The sequence below is a fragment of the Crassostrea angulata genome, unplaced genomic scaffold, assembly GCF_025612915.1.
Source record: "Crassostrea angulata isolate pt1a10 unplaced genomic scaffold, ASM2561291v2 HiC_scaffold_47, whole genome shotgun sequence".
NCBI lineage: Eukaryota > Metazoa > Mollusca > Bivalvia > Ostreida > Ostreidae > Magallana > Magallana angulata.
This window is the reverse complement of record NW_026441602.1, coordinates 225,493-245,377: the sequence shown is the minus strand read 5'-3', so window position 1 is coordinate 245,377 and position 19,885 is coordinate 225,493. Positions and strand designations below refer to the sequence as shown.

The 19,885-nt window shown below is 37.9% G+C and overlaps 1 protein-coding gene across 2 annotated transcripts in view; it reads right to left on the bottom strand.

Moving 5' to 3' along the window:
* LOC128168773 (serine/threonine-protein kinase LATS1-like) overlaps positions 1-17,415 on the bottom strand; it is a 30,149-nt gene extending 12,734 nt beyond the window's left edge. Inside the window, exons 1-4 of one of the 2 annotated variants that reach the window (XM_052834923.1) lie at positions 17,233-17,415; positions 16,142-16,698; positions 4,051-4,114; positions 1,439-3,874 (exon numbers count right to left, since the gene is read on the bottom strand). In XM_052834923.1, the coding sequence (XP_052690883.1) occupies positions 1,439-3,874; positions 4,051-4,114; positions 16,142-16,507 (2,866 nt within the window). In that variant the 5' untranslated portion in view covers positions 16,508-16,698; positions 17,233-17,415. Of the gene's footprint in view, positions 1-1,438; positions 3,875-4,050; positions 4,115-8,169; positions 9,161-16,141; positions 16,699-17,232 lie in introns of those variants that run through there. The other variant, XM_052834924.1, reaches the window with a different exon arrangement.
* Positions 17,416-19,885: the final 2,470 nt, after the last annotated feature.

Sequence of the window (19,885 nt, the reverse complement as noted above, 5' to 3'; positions counted from 1 at the left end):
CCTTCCTCTCCCCTTTCCTCTATCCCTCAACTTTCCCCCTCCCTATACCCCTCCCTCTCTTTCTCAATATCTCACCCTCCCTCTCCCCCTGAACATTTCCCCCCTCTCCCCCTCCCTCTATCCCTCAACTTTTCTCCCACCCTCTCCCCCTCAACATTTCCCCCCTCTCCCCCGTCCTCTATCCCTCAACTTTTCCCCCTCCCTATACCCCTCCCTCTCTTTCTCAATATCTCCCCCACCCTCTCCCCCTCAACATTTCCCCCCTCTCCCCCTCCCTCTATCCCTCAACTTTCCCCCTCCCTATACCCCTCCCACTCTTTCTCAATATCTCCCCCTCCCTCTCCCCCTAAACATTTCCCCCTCTCCCCCTCCCTCTATCCCTAAACTTTTCTCCCACCCTCTCCCCCTCAACATTTCCCCCCTCTCCCCCTCCCTTTATCCCTCAACTTTTCCCCCTCCCTCTCCCCCTCCCATTATCATCTGTCTATCTTCCATAGTGCTTTTAAAAATAAATTACTAAATTCAAATTTAATTAAACATATATATATAATAATCTTTAAGCCATTACTGCGAGTCTGTGACAAGCTTTAATTATTTCGAAGCATTCCAAAAGTCATTAAGTCTCTTGTTCTACTGTGATAGGGCAAACCAAACAAATTAAAACCTCTTTTGGTCGATAAAAACGTTGGAAAATTATCTGATTGGATTCCTTAAAGCCACAAGTCCCGAGAATGACAGGGCATGGAGAGAGCTACCACTTTGGGGAAATTAAAGCTGCTCTAATGATCCAGGCTTCTTAAACATTCTTCAACACAAAATACCAATCAGCACCCAGCAGATACCATCACAATATGAAATATCATTTCAGTTCCAAAAAAACAGAGACACAAAGAATTAATTGTCATCCCTGGTAAGCTCTATTGCTCCTGCCTTTACTCTAGAATTTTAAAATTCCACCTTGTGTCAACCGACAGTCCTCTGATGTTGACAGACATTCCACATTGTACAAATGTTAAGGTTCCTGGGGAATTAAAGTATGTAATCAAAGTACTGAAAGTACTGATATCCACAATCTCTGTAACTTTCTGATTCAGAAACTGGTTCTTAAAGAATGGCATATAATTTAGGCTAACTTAAAAATAGCTGATTTAGTCTTTCTCATACAGATTTCCTGACTAATACACTATGCACTATGATCAACTAATTTTGATAATCCAAAAATATACAATAATCAACTAATCTGTTCTATAACATACAGAAGGGCGACCCCACACAGAATCTCTACTTAAACATGAATAATAATTATCCACTAATTATGAAAGTCCAGCATTACACCACATTACATACCCACCTTATAAGACACAATAAAAGTACAGCTCAATCTAAGCACAAAACTGTTTCATCATATAAAGTACAGTGATACAAAATAAACACCCACCTTTTTGGTAATACTTGGAGTTGTGAGTCCAACGAAAGCCAGTACACAATCCAAAGTCGGTGAGCTTGATATGTCCGTCTTTGTCTATCAGAATGTTATCCGGCTTGATGTCCCGATGAATAAATCCCATTTTATGCACACTTTCAATAGCTAGCACTAATTCAGCAATGTAACACTGCGCCAAATCCTCCTTGAAAATTCCGAATTTGATTAAAAGTCCCATCAGATCGCCGCCCGGCACGTAATCCATCACAAAGTATAAGTTATCACGATCCTGAAAGGAATAATATAACTTCACTACCCACTCGTTATCCGCCTCCGCTAAAATATCACGCTCTGCTTTCACATGAGCTACTTGATTTCGTTTTAGCACATCACTTTTCCGTAAGGTTTTCATAGCATATAAGTGACCAACGTCCCTTTTCCGCACTAACGAAACTTCCCCGAAAGCTCCAACTCCAAGAGTTTGGATCTTTTCGAACATGTCTCTTCTCATTTTGGCACGACGTAACCTAATGTAGTTTGATTCTTTTTGATTTAGCATTCGACGCATTTGTTGCTGAGCATCTTCAGAGAGACCCACTTTGTTCATTTCACGCTCCAACTGAAACCTGCGAGTCACCCTCTCCTTACACGCCTTCAGAACATTCTCTACATGCTGCTCCATGTAGAACTTAAAGGCCTGGGGCGAGTAGTTTTTTAACCTGCCCTCGGGGCGAAGTCTATCACAGTCTTTGAACTCGTTCTTCCTCTCCGGCATCGGTGAGGTGCAGCGAGTTTTCTCTTGAGTACTACTTGCATCAGACACCGTTGACAAAGTCTCGTCTGTCTCGTCCTCCTTGTTGGCACCATTTCCATTCACAGTCACATTAGGGGTCTGTTTGTTGGGCGGGGGTGGTATCGGCGGTGGACCCACCCCTACATTTGGTTTGGAGGTGGGAACTGGGGGAGGGGAAGCCTCAGAATTTTCTGACACTTGCACTAAAGGCACACGGGGAGGAATGGGGGGCTGGGGGCTATCACTGTGATACACAGGGGGTGCCACTGTATGGGGACCCTGCAGGGGAGTAAACCCCTGGTGTACATGTGTAGACATTGCAGTGATTTGATGTTGTAACTGATGAAGGTGTTGAAACTGTGAGGGGGCCTGGTTGTATTGTGGTACAGGCTGAAGTATAGGCTGCACCACCTGCACCGACCGCCCAGGATACGGAGGTGGGGGCTTGTCCGGAATATCAGAGTTCGTGGAGGGGGTGGAAGTGGTAGAATGAATAGACATGGGCGACTGATTCGTTGCTCGTGAAGAATTCGGGGAGTCTGACCTCGGCGTCGAGGTGGGGGTGTCAGAGGCAGGCCTATAATACAGTCCTCCGTACTGGAGGTTCGGGTACTGAGGAACCCCGCTGATACGAGTCTGAAGGCCCCGCTTGGTTCCCTGGGTCTGGAGGTGTGCATACTGCTCGGGGGTCAACATCTGGGGTGACTGACGTGTGATCTGGATCTGTATGTTGTTAGACGCCTGGAGCTGAGAGGCAGAGGGAATCCCATTGTTGGTGGGATTGATCTGAGCCTGGTAGGACGATATGTAGCTCCCCGATGTTGTCTGGGGGTTCTGTGGTGACTGACCAGGACCGGTCGCCATCTGTAACATAGGTTTAGAAACGGCCACACTCTCTACCGCGTGCATCACGATCTGCTGTTGTTTCGCTCCCCATGTGTGCATAGGTTGGGGTTGGGAGCCCTGTGGCTTCGGTAACTTTATTTGAACACTATTTAAATTGTTTCCAGATATTTTCACTGTGGCTGCTCTAGTAGTCTGACTTTGACTATAAGGCGGCGGACACTTTATTGTTATACCAGTGTTCTGTCCAGCACTGTTAGCACTAGAGTTGTAATGCACTGGGTGGCTCTTGGCGTTCTGAATAATCACTGGCTGTCGACCCACTGGGCTCATTCCTCTCTGGGGCGTGACCGGACCGCTGCCAGATGAGGAGGATGTTGGGGGATTCTGGGATTGGGGTGGGGGCGTCGACTGCGCCACCTGAACTGTACTGAAGGCAATATACTGTTGGGGGGTGGTGGGGTTGGTCTTCAGTACCTGTCCCCCTGTCGGCTGAACCATCATAGGGGGTGCCTGAAGTCGGGCCGTGGAAGAAAGGTTACCAGGCACGCTGGTTTCCACGACTACTGTCTCTGAGGAAGTGATGATTGGGGCCCGAGGGGGGACAGGGGGAGGGGTCTGATCACCGTTAACAGTTACACTGGGAGTACAGCTGGGCGTCCTTGGGCTGACCTCATACACAGGGGGTACCCTCCCAGCAGCTGAAGTGAGGGGTGAGGCATTGTCTGACCGCTGGTCCGGCTCTGAGGGCGCCTTGCCATACTTGGACTCAAAACTGGGTTTTCTTTTGACTGGTTTCGAATATGGGTTAACCACTGAAAAGGATACAAGATACAAATTTTGAGTTGAAATAATTCTTCTTTTAAAACATTTATTTAATCACAAAGAAGACAGTGCAGAATTATGTGTGATTTTCTTATACAGTGGGTTTTTTTTCTCCAAAAATCAGAAACGTATCATAAAATATAAAACATATGCTTAAAAGTCTCACTTGTACTTTTGACCCCATTTTTCCCTTTCAGGTCATTCAGCTTTGACAGGCGATTAGACAACTCCTGAAATTAAAACAATGTAAAACTGTTGTTAAAAAGATCATTGAACTTGAAAGAAGTGATCTGAAATTTTAATTGCTCCAGGATTTAGCTTCTTGATTTGATTTTAAAAGAGTAGCTTGGTTGGTGAGATATATTTCCAGCCATTTTTGAATAGTTCTAGAACATCTTGAATTCTGAGAGTAACTGATCAATATGCATGCGACACTGAGAAATTCATATCTTTTATGACTTTTATGACCCAACAATGTAGCTAGTTGACTGGTCATATGTAAATATGGAGCGATTAGAACAGCAGCTGTCCAGGGCCACTTATACAGGGCCAAAATGACCCAGGGCACAAAAGCTGGCTAAACAATTACATGTGTCACCAAATACCAAATACTCTTATCAAATATTCTGGAATCTCAATCCAAAATCAATATGTACTGGGATTGTGAACATTGAAAACATTTCAAAGCTTTCAGCCATATTCCTTGATCCATGCAAAATCTGTCATACGACAGAAATAAAAATATTTGGTGAACACTGTCACTCATTACAAAGATTTGAACCTTCAAACTTAAACCTTAAGAAAAGCTTAGCAAGCCAGACAGAAATATCTTAACTCATCCATTTTTGATTTTAAATATTGGTGTTAACAACTGAGACATTTCAAGTCTTTTTTCAAAGTTTGGGGACATGATAAAGTTGAAGTACTCAACACAGCCAAAAAAGCCAAGGTCAGTGTGGGGCATTCTCCATTTTGAGGCAATTAGTAGCAATAATAGGGGTTTAAACCATTAATCTGTAGGGTACACACTCGTCTTCGGCCCTGGCCAGCGTCCAATAAATAAGTTCACCCTCAGACACTGACTAATCACACACACTCTGGAATTTCTCCCCCTGCGACAACACGATACAAGCAACCAACTCTATACAACAATAACATTCAAACTTATTCACAACTACTGATTTATACAGAAGTAGCATTTGTTTCTCTCTTTTTCTCTCTCTCTCTCTGTCTTTCTGTCAATCTCTCAAGCATTCCTCACTCCGAGAGGCTGAATAAGAACGCCTATCTACATGTAAACACGACAACTAATTGTGTATTCTCACTTCTTTGAACATTCTGAAATAAAGAAGCTAATTTTGAATGCCCTGTTTACAGATATTCAGATAAGTGACTTCTTTTCAGCTGGAATTTCCTGACCGATGAATACCTTGGCTATAAAGAAGACAGTAACACAATAGATTTAAAACCCCAGTTCCCCCATTTAGCAATGGTATGTACATGGCTATTGTTTAAAACATTTTTTTCTGAAAGAAGAGCAGTTGCAATACATTAAATGCCACATATAGATAATATATATTTCACTGCTCAAGGTCAAACAAGGGGGGCCAAACTTGTTGCAAAATGACAAAGTTCCTGACTTAGATCGGACAAAATGACAAAGTTCCTGACATAGATCGGACAAAATGACAAAGTTCCTGACATAGATCGGACAAAATGACAAAGTTCCTGACATAGATCGGACAAAATGACAAAGTTCCTGACATAGATCGGACAAAATGACAAAGTTCCTGACATAGATCGGACAAAATGACAAAGTTCCTGACTTAGATCGGACAAAATGACAAAGTTCCTGACATAGATCGGACAAAATGACAAAGTTCCGGACTTAGATCGGACTGTGTGGACTTGGGCAGACTCAGAACCTTATTATACTCGTTTCCTATCATATCGCGGGTTCTATGTTATCGCGGTATTTCTGTTTACGTATAGTAGCACAAGCTAAAATTGACATTTAACGTCGGGATAATTTTAGACATAGTAAACAGAGACACGCTGAACATCACTGAGGTATATGATAGAGGAAACTCACAATAACATTAGTTTCTGGAAATATTTCTGTATTGATAGATTTTTCCACAAAATGATTTAACTACCGCGATATCATAGGACGGGCTCATATATCTCACTCTGAAACCAAGAACTTCCCTAGCTAACGCTTGGCTCCATTACTAGAGTACCTGCTCTCACCTTGATGAATCTTTGTTACGATTATCTACATTAAATTTGTACAGCTGTAATTTTTGTGTCATTCTTTTCAGATGATTTTTTTTAGAAAAAAATGAAGACTCTGGGTTTTTGTTTTTAAATAACTGGCAGGACACATAATTTTAATTTATTACTCTAAATTCACCCTTTGTTACAGGTTTAAATATATTTAGCTTTGACTATTTTGGAAGAGGTTTATTCCATTTATAACGTGGAATGTATTTATCCTTTGAGAAATCTCAAACATCTCAATGAAGTCCCCGAGGGCAGGAATGTCTCTTCACACAACTGATTGCATTTTGAGGTCATTAGACTTACCTAAGCTGAAGCAGTCGCAGATTCCACAAATACCATTTGGGTAGAGCTAAACACCAGAATCAACTCAACAATGTACAAGATACCAGGTCTAATCACACTGACATCTAACAACTATGCACCGGAACCATAAATTTCTGGAGCGACCAGAAAATTTCTCTATATTGATGTGAACAATGTAACAACTAAACACACATGTTTGACCAATGAAATGTCCACTTAATCTTGATGTGTTAGTTCACTATGGTCATTTTTCAGTGAAACTGTGAAAAATTCTCCCAGGAAAACACAAAAAATTCTACAAAACAGACTGGTGCTATCACCATGAGCAAATGAAGTTTTTTTTTACAAAAATAAAAACCAACAACCCAGTGATCAATAGCCTAAATTTTTAACGCAGAGAGTCTCCAAAACTCAGGGATAAATCAGGTGTTATTAAACAACAAATTTATTAAAATCCCTTACTTACATGAGCAAGAAAACAAATACATATGGATTTGTTTCAGAAATAAGGAATCAATCTTTAAATATTATGTGGAGATCAAATATAGTCAGGGGTAATCAAATCTTCGACTAATAAAGCCCGACGGGCTATATGATAGAGCTTTATGATAGAGCTTTATGATAGATTTGATCATGCCCGACCATATTTTATCACCTCAAAATATTCAAAGAATGATTCTTATCAATTATATGTTTAGCAATTGTACAATTGAATATACATTATTGATGAAATATATTGGACAATACATTACAACATTGAATTGCAGTGTTATCACAGACAAAAGACACTGGAAAATGGAAATATAAAAATAAATGAAAAACTTGTCATGACAAAAGGAATAAACTACTATAATATCAGCATACATAGTTGGTGTATGAGTTCACAAACAGCTACATTTCTAATATTGCTTCTATTTATATAGATCTGAATGTACTTAATTGCATGGTTGAAATTCTAACCAACCACTTTTTGGATGCATCACATCTCTTCACAACAAAAATTACACCCAGTGATGACTTGCAAATATTTTCTTTTCCCACTTTGATTTCATAATTAAATAAATAAGGGGGTTTAGGGGGGGTGGTATCTCAGATTATCCTGAACTTCAACTTTTTGATTTTTCAACATCACAAACACATACCCACACACATGCACATAGCACAGTATGGCCAAGTAAAACACAACTCCTTGACAAATTAATAAATTACACTGTCAGAGATCCACAGGCTTGGGGGCCCTGGAATGCAGAGTATGTGGAAGCAACGCGAGATATTAATATTGGACAAACTTCAATGAAACAAATGACAAAATGTACTGAGCATTCTGACTAAATAAGAATAAAATTCTATTAAAAATAACACTTCGAATATTTATTGCCTGAGTGACAACGCCCCTCTATGCTTTATTTTTATTCCATGAATGTGACCAAAGAAACGAGTGCAGGGATAATATATAGCTTCAGAATAGGCCCATAGAATTCCTACATGCTATCTGCCTCGATCAATGCTAACACTAATACCACAGCCAACATAAAGGAACCCCTCGTTTAAACTCCTGCATTTTCTAGATTGCCTCTGGGCAGTATTTTTAAATCTTAGTATTTAAATAAAAACTCCACAGTCGTATTTAGGACGGTCTCTTTTTCTTTGTACAGTTCGAGTCGATTAATAATTAGCCAAGTCTTGGAATACGTATTACCTCTGAGACAAGAGAATTGTCGCTGGGCCTGAAGTAGCGCTTCCTGAGTCCCATTCCGTCTGTCATTGTCACTGGGAGGTTTGGAAGTCCTCGACAACTTACAGGCAGACACACAAACAGTCTGTGTTTATCAAATCACTGACATCTCAATTCCTCGTATCTCATTTCTAAACGAAGAGAGTTAGTTCATCCCGTGTTTTTTCTATGTGTAAACGCGACCAATATGGCTGCCCAGGTGAGGTTGGGGCTTCCTCTCACACCTGAGTGCACATCAGAAGAGTGCCATGTTTTATAACCACAGTGCCTGCATTCCTTTCATACAGAAATCTCTCTCTTTCTTTTAAATATCAGAGTCCACGGAGCCCGGAACGAGGAATGTTTAAACAGATACATAAATTCACAAGAGTCCACCAGTTCGCGCAATATTTGACTAGTTCTCCATAAGGTGATAAAAACATACCTTTGCTATTATTCGCATAGATTTTACCTGAGCTAATCGGCTTGAGTGACCCAGCGAATTATTTTATTTCCAAGCAAAGACGAGAAAGGACAGAATGGCAGAGCATTAAGTTTATGAATATTCATGAGGCACTCTTGAATAGTCACAATAAGTAATCCTGACTATCATGGGATGTATTTTCACGTTTACTGCAGTTTTAAGAAACGATGCATGTTATACAACTCTCTGAGACTCCATTAATTCTCTATTTCTCTTGCTTGTACTACTTCAACAGTATTCTATTGTGCACACAGAGGTAAATGACCATTACATGTGTATTCAAACATCTAATGTCCCTTTCAGAAACATCACACAGAGAGAGAGAGACCAGTCTTTGGGTGGACTTTGTATTCTGTCAACCAACATGCAGATAGTGCATGCTGTGTGTGCACAGTTGGTTGGACTTCCTTAATCTCCTGTTCTTTCCCTAACTTTTCTCAGATACACAAAGATAAGCAATGTGATATAAACTAGAGGAACTTTCGCCTATTTAGAGCAGTACCATGATGAAGTTCTACTACAATGCATGTACTTTTCACTAGACGTGTATACTTTTCATTCCTACTGAATTTTAAGCAATTTCTGTTTCCCCAAAAAACGAGCACACCTTCTGTTGGAGGCTTGGAACATGACGCAGTCTGGTGGATGCAGACTCTTGCATAACTTCAGAAAGCTTTTTTTTTATTTTTCCGAGCGTCAGCATTTGATTCAATTGATGCTGCAGGTTTTACGCAGGTTCTCGGCAGGATTTGTCGAGCACCGCTAGGAATGAATATCAAGACTGGATCAGATGAAAAACTGGCAAGAATGCGGAATGACGAAATAGAAAAATGGAAATTCAAAACTTTGAACGTCATTTGGAATATGAATTGTAAGAAATTTCTCAAGGTCGAACAACAGAGTGTCATTCTGCTGTAGATACAGCACCTCTACCAAAGGACAGAATCAAAGTACTGAAACTACTCACAGTGTACAGTCAGGGAAAACAAGCAGTAACACGTTGAATTAATTACTAATTAATGGCATAGTTAATTAGGCTGAGGAATGACTGGAATGGGGTTTGATCTTCCCCGTCATACAAACTTATGGAAAGTCAGGAATCATTAGGAGAAACTGATTGAGTTCCAATCACTCATTAACAATAAATAAGGTACTGCAGCATTATGAACAAAATAAAATATTAAACATTTATCAAGACTTCCATTTACAACTACATGATTTTTAGATAGCTATAATTTAGAGATTTGTCACCAGACTGCATATTCTTTGCTTCATTTACCAACAAAGAGTCAAATTTACAGGGCCCTAATGAAAACTCAATTCAAGATACAAATGTGTAGGAGTTAATCACTTTCATTTTGCTCTGAATAAAAGTTTAAACATTCCCAGGAATGAGAATAAGGGGCTTACAGGAGGAGAAGAGTTTTTAGATCATGAATTAATGTTTGCTAGCAGTCTATATAGGCTGGCATTGTAGATACATTATCTATGTTTGGCTACAAAAAGCCAAAATCAGTGGTCTCGGGCATTACCTTTCCCACCAAAGATTCTCCAGTCAACTTTGGCCCCTTTCACATTTAAGAAACAAGAAAAAGAGTTCATTATTCCAAAAAAACAGGAAGAGTTTATACAGACAATGCCCTAGTCTGGCTCAGCAGCCTTTACGGTCTCTTGATCTGAGGCTAGGTTCGGAGACTGAGGGCATCTATCCTATCCATGGATTCACGACGGTCCACAGCTGTTCTTTCACCCACAGCTGGTGAGACAGCGTTTAAACTTCGCTCCTAATAAAGGTCTTTTAAGTGGATGATAACTAGCTAAACAGATCAATTCTGGACTCATTTCTTTCCCTACAGACTGAGAGAAATACGTGTGTGTATGCAAACAAACTTTTTTTTATGTATTTTTAAATATGAAATTAAAATTTTAAAATTTAATCACATGGACACTACCAATTTTAAGAATATGAGGGTGGGAGAAAATGAATGAGGGTGGGAGAAATGAATGAGGGTGGGAGAAATGAATGAGGGTGGGAGAAAATGAATGAGAAAGAGAGAAAGAATGAGAAAAGAATGAAAGGGAGATGAATGGGACAATTCAGTACAATACACCCAGCTTTTGAGTCTAACAGAACAGACTGCGGTAAAGACAATATAAGAGGTCGCATGATGCACATTACCTTCCAGTGGGATAATTTAATGGTCCTTCCGATAACTTTTATTTCCATGGCATGTTAAATGTGGTCATTGGTTTAAGTAACTTTCCAATGGACCTCTTTTTAATGGTACAATAATTTTTTTTCTCAGATTTAGTTTAAAAAATGCATGCTAATGGTTCTTCCAGTTGCTTCTGCTTTATTGGGACATTGAGGTTCCCGTTAAAGTCCTTCTAACAGCTAGGATTTCAAAGACTTCAAGCTTCGCAATTAAAGTTTTTTATTTTCTTGGTACTCGTATCTCTGAAGAATTAAGTTCATCTCCCCTGAATCAAATCTAGTAACTTGTCTTTATACCATACCTGTAATGGCTGTATTAAAAAAAATTTTGGCTGTGGTATTTATCGGCATTGTCTAGCAGGGTTTTTTTTCTCTCTCTTTTTTAATGACCCAGATGTGCTGAGGCATAAAGGGCCCCGGGGCTGCAGGCTCTATATTTACAACAAACACAGGAATTTCATTTGAACTTTTCTGTTATCGTCCAGATATACATGAGGAATTTCATGCCTTATGATTACACAGAGTAATATCAATGGAAGCGGAGGGGAATCAAAAGATCTGGAAAACACTTGGTAAACATGGCTAATCTACACAAGAAAACTATGCCGCTACTTGTTCTGTCAACACTAACTGTCACTGCTGCCTCTGCAACAAAAATTCCACAGTACTATCCACCTTAAAATTGGCAAAGAAATATAATTTTGTTAATGCTTGTTTTTCATTATGTATTTCTTATTACAAAAGTCTTTATGAAAATATATACTCTATATTCTCTCAGAAATATAATTTTGTTAATGCTTGTTTTTCATTATGTATTTCTTATTACAAAAGTCTTTATGAAAATATATACTCTATATTCTCTCAGAAATATAATTTTGTTAATGCTTGTTTTTCATTATGTATTTCTTATTACAAAAGTCTTCATGAAAATATATACTCTATATTCTCTTCACTTTTCTTTACAAGACATGATGTATGCATACCAATTCTCTCTCTCTCTCTCTCTCTCTCTCTCTCTCTCTCTCTCTCTCTCTCTCTCTCTCTCTCTTTCTGATGTTACTGTAAATTCTTATTTTTCGCAAGTTCTTAATTCCGCTGTTTAGTATCAATTCACAAGAATAAAATCACAAGCACCCATTTGTTACCATTTCTTAGAGTTGTGAGGGTTTGTTATCACGATTTTAAGCAGATATTATTTCCTTGTGTTCAATTTGGAATTTACAGTATTTATTAAAAATAAAAATTTCCAATATTTCTCAACACATGTTGTTAATTACTTCTCAATCGAATTTAAAATCAAATTTAATCCTCCAAAATGTCCTTATTTATAATAAACAGTTAGTCACTGGTACAAAAAATTCAACTCAGGTGTGTAAATTACAAAATGGTATGAGTCAGCAAAATCCCAATAATTTAAAAAAAAATAAATCAATTTTCATACTTGTACATTACATCTCAATACAGGAGTAAGCCGAGGTTACAGTCAATATTTCACAAAATTATAATGCACTCTAATCAATTGCTATACAACAATGGCCGGAGCATTGATAACAATTATTTTTTTTCCTCTATTGAAATACAGGTGGGAGTAAAGGTCTAGCTCCATTTATGAAGTATTACATCATTTGCCATATTTAAACAAGATAATGCAAACAAAACACATGTCTACAAACGATTTGGAAGTGTTTCCTGATCACAGAGGGTCGGGACAATATAGCAATACTGTCAGAAAATCGCTGCAGCTTCCGTTTGAATCCTATCCAGCATTTCTACCTGTAACTAAGTTATGTTTGCTTTACTATGCTTTTATGTGAATCATAGCTAGGGTTTTGTCAGTCTATAATACGCTGTTTTGTTACACAACAAGAACACATTCCGAAGATTCCGGGTGCAAGTTTTCATGAAATATAATTAATCCATGTAGGAGGGAGTTAGTGGTATTGTCAGATAAAATGATTAAAAAATAATGACATATTGAGCTATTCTGATGTAGCAGTCTGTCATTGTCTCATATGTCACAATCAAATATGCGACTTGCTTCTTGTGACTTGGCTAATTCACTGTGAAACTTGTGACAATTAATAGACAATACCACAATGAAACTTATGTCACTTGTCTCTGTGAAAATTAATCACAATTTACATACATTATTACAGTGAAACGTATGTCACTTGTCTGTCTAACTACAAGACTTGTGCCTTTCACTGCTTAACTTTTGACTTGTTTATAATTCAACTTTTAAACTTATTTTTATACAATAAAAATTATGACTTGACTATTTTACAAAACTTACAACTAGTCTATTTCACTGCAAAACATTCTCACTAGTCTATTTCACTTTAAAACATTTTGACTTGTCTATTTCACTGTAAAACATTTTGACTTGTCTATTTCACTGTAAAACATTTTGACTTGTCTATTTCACTGTAAAATATTTTGGCTTGTCTGTTCATTGCAGAACATTTTGACTTGTCTATTTTACTGTAAAAAAATTTGATTTGTCTATTTCACTGTAAACACAATTTGACTTGCTGATTTCACTGTAAAACATTTTGACTTGTCTATTTCACTGTCAAACATTTTTTACTTGTCCATTTCACTCTAGAACATTTTTACTTGTTTATTTCACTGTTAAACATTTTGACTTGTCTATTCCCAGTGAACTTCCTTACTTGTGATTTGAATTTAATTTCACTATAAAACTTGGGACTGGACTTCCACTATCAATATCTTGACTTTGTCTATTTAATAGGGGTGACCTGTCATTTGTTATTTTCATTTTCTTTAAAACTAAATGTGTCACTGTGTGTCTTGTACAATGTACATCTTACTTGCCTATTTTAATAATTTGTCTATTTCAAATATAAATTTTGTTTTGCATATTTCAATAATAATAAAATTTGTGACATAATTTCATTGTGAAACTTTGTTTTTATCAGTGGGATGCTCATAACTTGTCTTTGTCATCATAAAGCTTGTGTCTGGGTTACATTGAATCTTGTGCCTATGTTAAGGTTGCTGGTTCAAATCCCTGTATCCGTAACAGAGAGATGACAAACAATTTAACTATCTAGCATAAATTCATCAGTTCATCCCTCAAATTACGCCTCTATTCTAGATATGATACTTGGGTTAGGGTTAAATTTCATAAAAACTTTCCACGCAATAAATTTTATATGTTATTTATCACTACATTTTTATCCTTGAACTTGTATGTTTGTTCAGAGCTAGGTCACTAGATCAAAACTTGAGAGAGGTCAGAATCTGACCTAAATACTTCAATCAATGCACAGGTGTAGCATTCAAGTCCCTGTTTACATAATACTGAACAGACAATGCAGACCAGTGTTCTGTGTTACAGACTCTCTCTCTCTCTCTCTCTCTCTCTCTCTCTCTCTCTCTCTCTCTCTCTCTCTCTCTCTCTCTCTCTCCTTTTGCTCTCTCTCTCTCTCCTTTTGCTCTCTCTCTCTCTTTCCCTCCCTCCCTCCCTCTTTCTTGCTCTCTTTCTCCTTTCGCTCTCTTTCTCTCAAACTTTCTCTCTCCGTCTCTGTCTCCTGACAAGACTACACAGTCGTCTGTCCTGTACAATCTGTATGTACAGAACTTGCCAGATTAGCAATTCACAATACTTACACCAATACACATAATAAAATATAGGGGCAATTATACATATTTAGACCAATACACAGAGACAACCTGTTTTGATAAAGGGTCATTCAGTGGCTCTAACTATATAAACAATATAGAACACTGCATTGTACGGGGACACACAATGACATCAATACACAAAGTACTCATACAGGCTGCCTACACAATAAAAACCATGTGACAGATTGGACACCAAAACTTGGATAACAAAACAAATTCAAAACTACAATCTATAAAAATAAAACCTTTTTATCCAATTTTCCAAAAAAAATAATTGACAACTAGACTCTTGTTGCAAAAGCAACAAAAAGGTCTTCCGTTTTGATATACATGCATTAATCTAACTGTAAGACATAAATAGTTTATGTATACTTGCCTATTGTACATTATTTTTTATCTATCTAACTAAAAACATGAAAGGAAAACAGGTAAAAACTGATAAACAGCTCGATTTGTTTGAACTCTTCCGGTGTGGACCGGAAGTGACGGAAGACAAAATGAAACCGGTTAAACACATCTTCAATCAAAGGTCTATCTTCCATGAAAGTTTCGTGTCTTGATCACTCATAGTTTTTGAGATCTCGCGGGTACAAAATTTGTTTTAAAAAAGTCACCTGAGATGATTGAGATATCTCACTGGAAGTAGAATTTTTTTGTTGATTTAACATTGCTTAGATAAGTTATGCATAGAATTATACTAATATATTTAATTTACGGAAAATGAATTTAATGCGTTAAATAACTCTTTTTGAAGTGCTTCCGGTGACGACCGGAAGTTACGACGAACAAAACAAAAGTGTTTAAACACATCTACATACACAGGTCTATCATCGTACAAAGATTGGTTGTTCAAGTCTTTACCATTTCTGAGATCTCGAGGTGACAAGCTTTTTCATTGCGGGACAGGAAACGGACGACCGGAAATGAATTTTTAAAAAATGAAAAAATCCTTCCTACATTTTATCATTCTCTATTATTCCTGAAAATTTCAAGAAAATCTATCCAGTCATCTCTGAGAAAATCGGGGAAAAAAAAAATAATAATAATAATAATAATAAAAAGAAACATTACAATCACTATAAGGTCTTCCGTTGGAAACGGAAGACCTTAAAAAGGAACATAAATACTAGCTTAATACATGATAAGTCATTAAATGGCTTATTCATCATGACACAATACTCCTCTTCCTGTATATACAAACAGACATCCCCCTCATTGCTATGAATACTATCCCCTCATTGCTATGAAAACTATCCCCCATTGACTAAACAGTACAGGTTCTATGGATATAGAGCCATTTTAACAAGAACTTTGGATGTAACTAGGACCGTTTTAACAAGGCCTTGGACTCTCAGTAGGACGTAACCATCTATTTCTTGCATCAAATCAAGTCAAAAATGACCCTAGACAAATCGTGTTGATTTCAAAGAGCCATGGCTGAGTGGCAAGCAATGAAATAGACAGGCCTACGTCACATTGCTGTTTGACACAACTACCCAAAGTCCAAGCTCTTGTTAAAATGGTTCTCTCTTTCCTTCCCATTGACTATACAAGGGCTATGAATGCACCTCCTCCCTCTCATAACTTTACGGCGCTGTAGATTTACTGACCTGTGATGTATCCTCCAGGCTGGCCCCTCGGGATTCCCCCTCCTCACTACCCTGGGAGGAAGCTCCTGTACTGTTTGACATTCCATCATCATTCCGATCCGTCTGGAACGGCCGTAATTTACTCCGAATCTGAGCCAGAGCTTTCCTGTTGTATCCATCACGAGAAAAACTGGACTTGCTTTCAAGAAGATTCGGCGTGCTCTGCGATAACTCAGCCCGATTAGGAAGTGAAGGATCCGATTGGTCGGAATGAGAACCACGAATATGACTGAGGCTGTCCCTCAGGTCGTGTAGCATCTGCCGATTCGGGCCGCTTATGACCAAAGGTCTGCGACCCGACGTGGGGTCCTCTTTTCGGGAAATCATAGGGCTGTGTTACCATGTGTACTCCTTACCTAGTACTAATGTTACATCAATTTGATGAATAGACATCCAAACCAACAAAAAGAAACGAATATTTATCCTTCACTTGTATATTCCCAAATCACTCAAAGAAGGCTAATGCTGACGAACAAAATCACATTCTGATGAGTTAAGTCATTCTGAGGAAACCAATTCTGCAAAATAAGAAAACAAAAGCACATTTTAGGTACCTGTACAATTCCTAGGTTTTACTAAGCTAAGTCATGGAACTGTCGGTCATTGAAATGAAGGTCAAAGTGTAGAACTGTCCGTTAAGAGTAGACTTTTGAGTGTACTTGTGGTGTGCAATCCAAACCCCGTTTCAACAGGCGGCCGCTCTACACGGCATTTGCCGTCTCACCTTTACAATATGTTTCAACACTCGGGCACCTGTTGCCAGCGAAATGTTCACCGTGACTAAAATCATGACAGTCAAACCCGACTGACAGTTAGTTTGAGGGTAGTCCTCACGAATTAAAAGAGAAAATCGCTACATAGAACCTACACGATATTGACAATTGCGCCGCCATGTTGTTTTGCCCAGTTTTTCTTATGTATATAACAAGCGAGAACACAGGCAGATATGCGTTTGTCGGTGTTCTGACTTTGTCGGAATTAGAAATAACGACCTAACAGGTCGATAATCATATGTTTATAATCAAATCGTTAAAATTTGGGTCAAAACTTACCCGAAAAACCTCTAGCTGTGCACTAGGACTCCTCTAAATTCAATATTCGGGTATTAGACGCCTGTATAGAATCTACGGGTAACATTCCTGAGACAGGTTGATTGACCTAAATATAAAAATGATTTAATTCTTTAAGCAGACGGATATTAATTCATCTAACTAGAAGTAAATATCTCTAATTATCATAAATTAAACAACACCTATCAATCAGATTTTTTAAAGTCGAAAACATTTGAAATATTATTTGCGCCGTAGGCTTACCTTACCTAGCAAAATGGACTCGCCCGCTCCCGTGTGTGATTGACATACGATTACGCCCATTACATTGTTGACATTCCAAAGAAATCACGTGATATTTTATAACACTTTTAGTGGTAAATATATTGATTGCATCTTTTCTGTACATCAAAGGAGTTCATAGTGTTTGTCGACATGAAATAGTTTAAAGCTTTGTTAAGGTCCTTTATTTCTTCATTTACAATAGAGATTTCTTGAGCGAAAAAAAACCATACATCCAGTCTATTTTTTTCTTCTGAAAATATATTATTTTTTTTTTAATATAGCAATCGCCACCAATCTTTGATTTACACGAACTTGTAAATTTTTGCAAAAATTGAAAACGCTTAAATGGAATAATTCGAGTCAAGTCTTGTTTTCATGAAGAAGTAAAAATAAACAAAAGTAAGGTTTGTCATTCAATCTATCAATGTTTTGAATGAGATTATATCGGAATTAGATCCATATGAATTAAATTTTGGGATAATTCGGCTACAAACTAATTTATAAAAGGTTCCTTAAGAAATCACCAGATGAACTGTACTGAGGCAACAAGATTGTACCGAATCTAAAATATTACATAAAGTATATGTATAATTTAATAATTTTATATTTTATTTTAATTTTCAAGCAACCGATAAACTAAAACGATACCCTTTTATTATTGTCACATTCTGTATATAGACATGTAGAAAAAGAGAGAGAGAGAGAGAGAGAGAGAGAGAGAGAGAGAGAGAGAGAGAGAGAGAGAGAGAGAGAGAGAGAGAGAGAGAGAGAGAGAGGCCTAATCTGAAGTCAGGGGGGTACTTGAATACTACGCTTTATAAAAGTAGATTTAGTAAACTGTATTTATACTCGAAATAAGCCTTACATGACACAAGTTATAGATATATTGTGTAGGAAACTAATATTTTATCTTTACTTAAATGTAATAATATTAGAACCATTTTAACAAGAGCTTGTACTTTGGGTAGGTGCATGTGTCAAACATCAATGTGACGTAGGCCTGTCTATTTCATTACTGGCCACTCAGCCATGGCTCTTTGAAATCAACAAGATTTGTCTGGTTTTTTAGTTAAGACCACGCAATCGGTGCACATTTCGCTTGAAACCGCGTCATTTTTAACTTGTTTTGACGAAAGAAATAGATAGCTACGTCCAACCAAAAGTCCAAGGCCTTGTTAAAATGGTTCTACTATTTCCTTTTCACTCTATTGAAATTTTACTGTACTCCACATTTCTTTATCTTTTAACGAGCAGAGCACACTACTCAGAATACTTAGAATTGAGGACGAGTATTACCAAGAGATAGGTAGAACAGGTTTCAAAAGATGGTCTTATTTTGATCTTATGAATCATGCAATATCATCTTTTCATATCACTGGAATAGTATTGACTCTAAATTTCGTTGTTTTGACATCAATAATATGTTTCCTGCACGTTTAGTGAGATAAATATAATTATTTGGGATAAATTGATTAAATGCATTTTTTGTATTATGTTTTTTTAAAGATATCAAAAAGGCAGCAAATACTAGTCCGATGTTTTCCTGGTTTTTTAACGACTGATTTTGATAATTTACAAGACAGGAAATGGAAAGTAAAATATCCAAATTGTTAAAAAAGCCAGGAAAACGTAAGATATTTCCGACTAACATTATATATATATGCACTTTTTTCGTACCTTAAAAAAAAAAACTAAAAAAAACCTGATATAAATTAAATATGATTTTTCGTCAATCTGTTTAAAACAATCCTTAATTTGATAGATATTCATAGGCGTCGGAAGCAAATTAAAAGTGGGGGGGGGGGGGGCTAGACTAATCCTCATATATATTGAGGTAAAACAAACTAATTTCCAAAATCCGTGGGGGGAGGGGGGGGGGGCAGTATACCTACTTCATAAAAAAAAATCTTATCTACCAAAAACAATTTTTTTTCCCCCAGATCATGAAATTCATAAACCGTGGGGGGGGGGGGGGGGGGGGGGGGGGGGGCTAGTATGCCTATGACTCCAACCTCCAACTTCTCAATCTTTTAAGGTAAATTTAGGAACAATTATCTTAACTGCAAGAAAAAGTGGGGGGGGGGCTGAACCCTCTATGATGCTATGTCCATAATAGTTAGGTTTAACTTTGCAAAAAAAAGTGGTGGGGGGGGGGGGCTTAGCCCCCCCCCCCCCCGGTTCCGACGCGTATGATATTAATGAGACATCGACATCTCGACATTTTTACACAAAAATTACGAGCAGTTATTTTATTTGTAGTGAACTACACTGTGTATGAAAAGTACACCGCTCTTTGAACTTACATGTATGTTTGTAAACATTGACTTTTCACCGGCAGTGTCATAAATCAGACTGTTATAACTGATGCTCC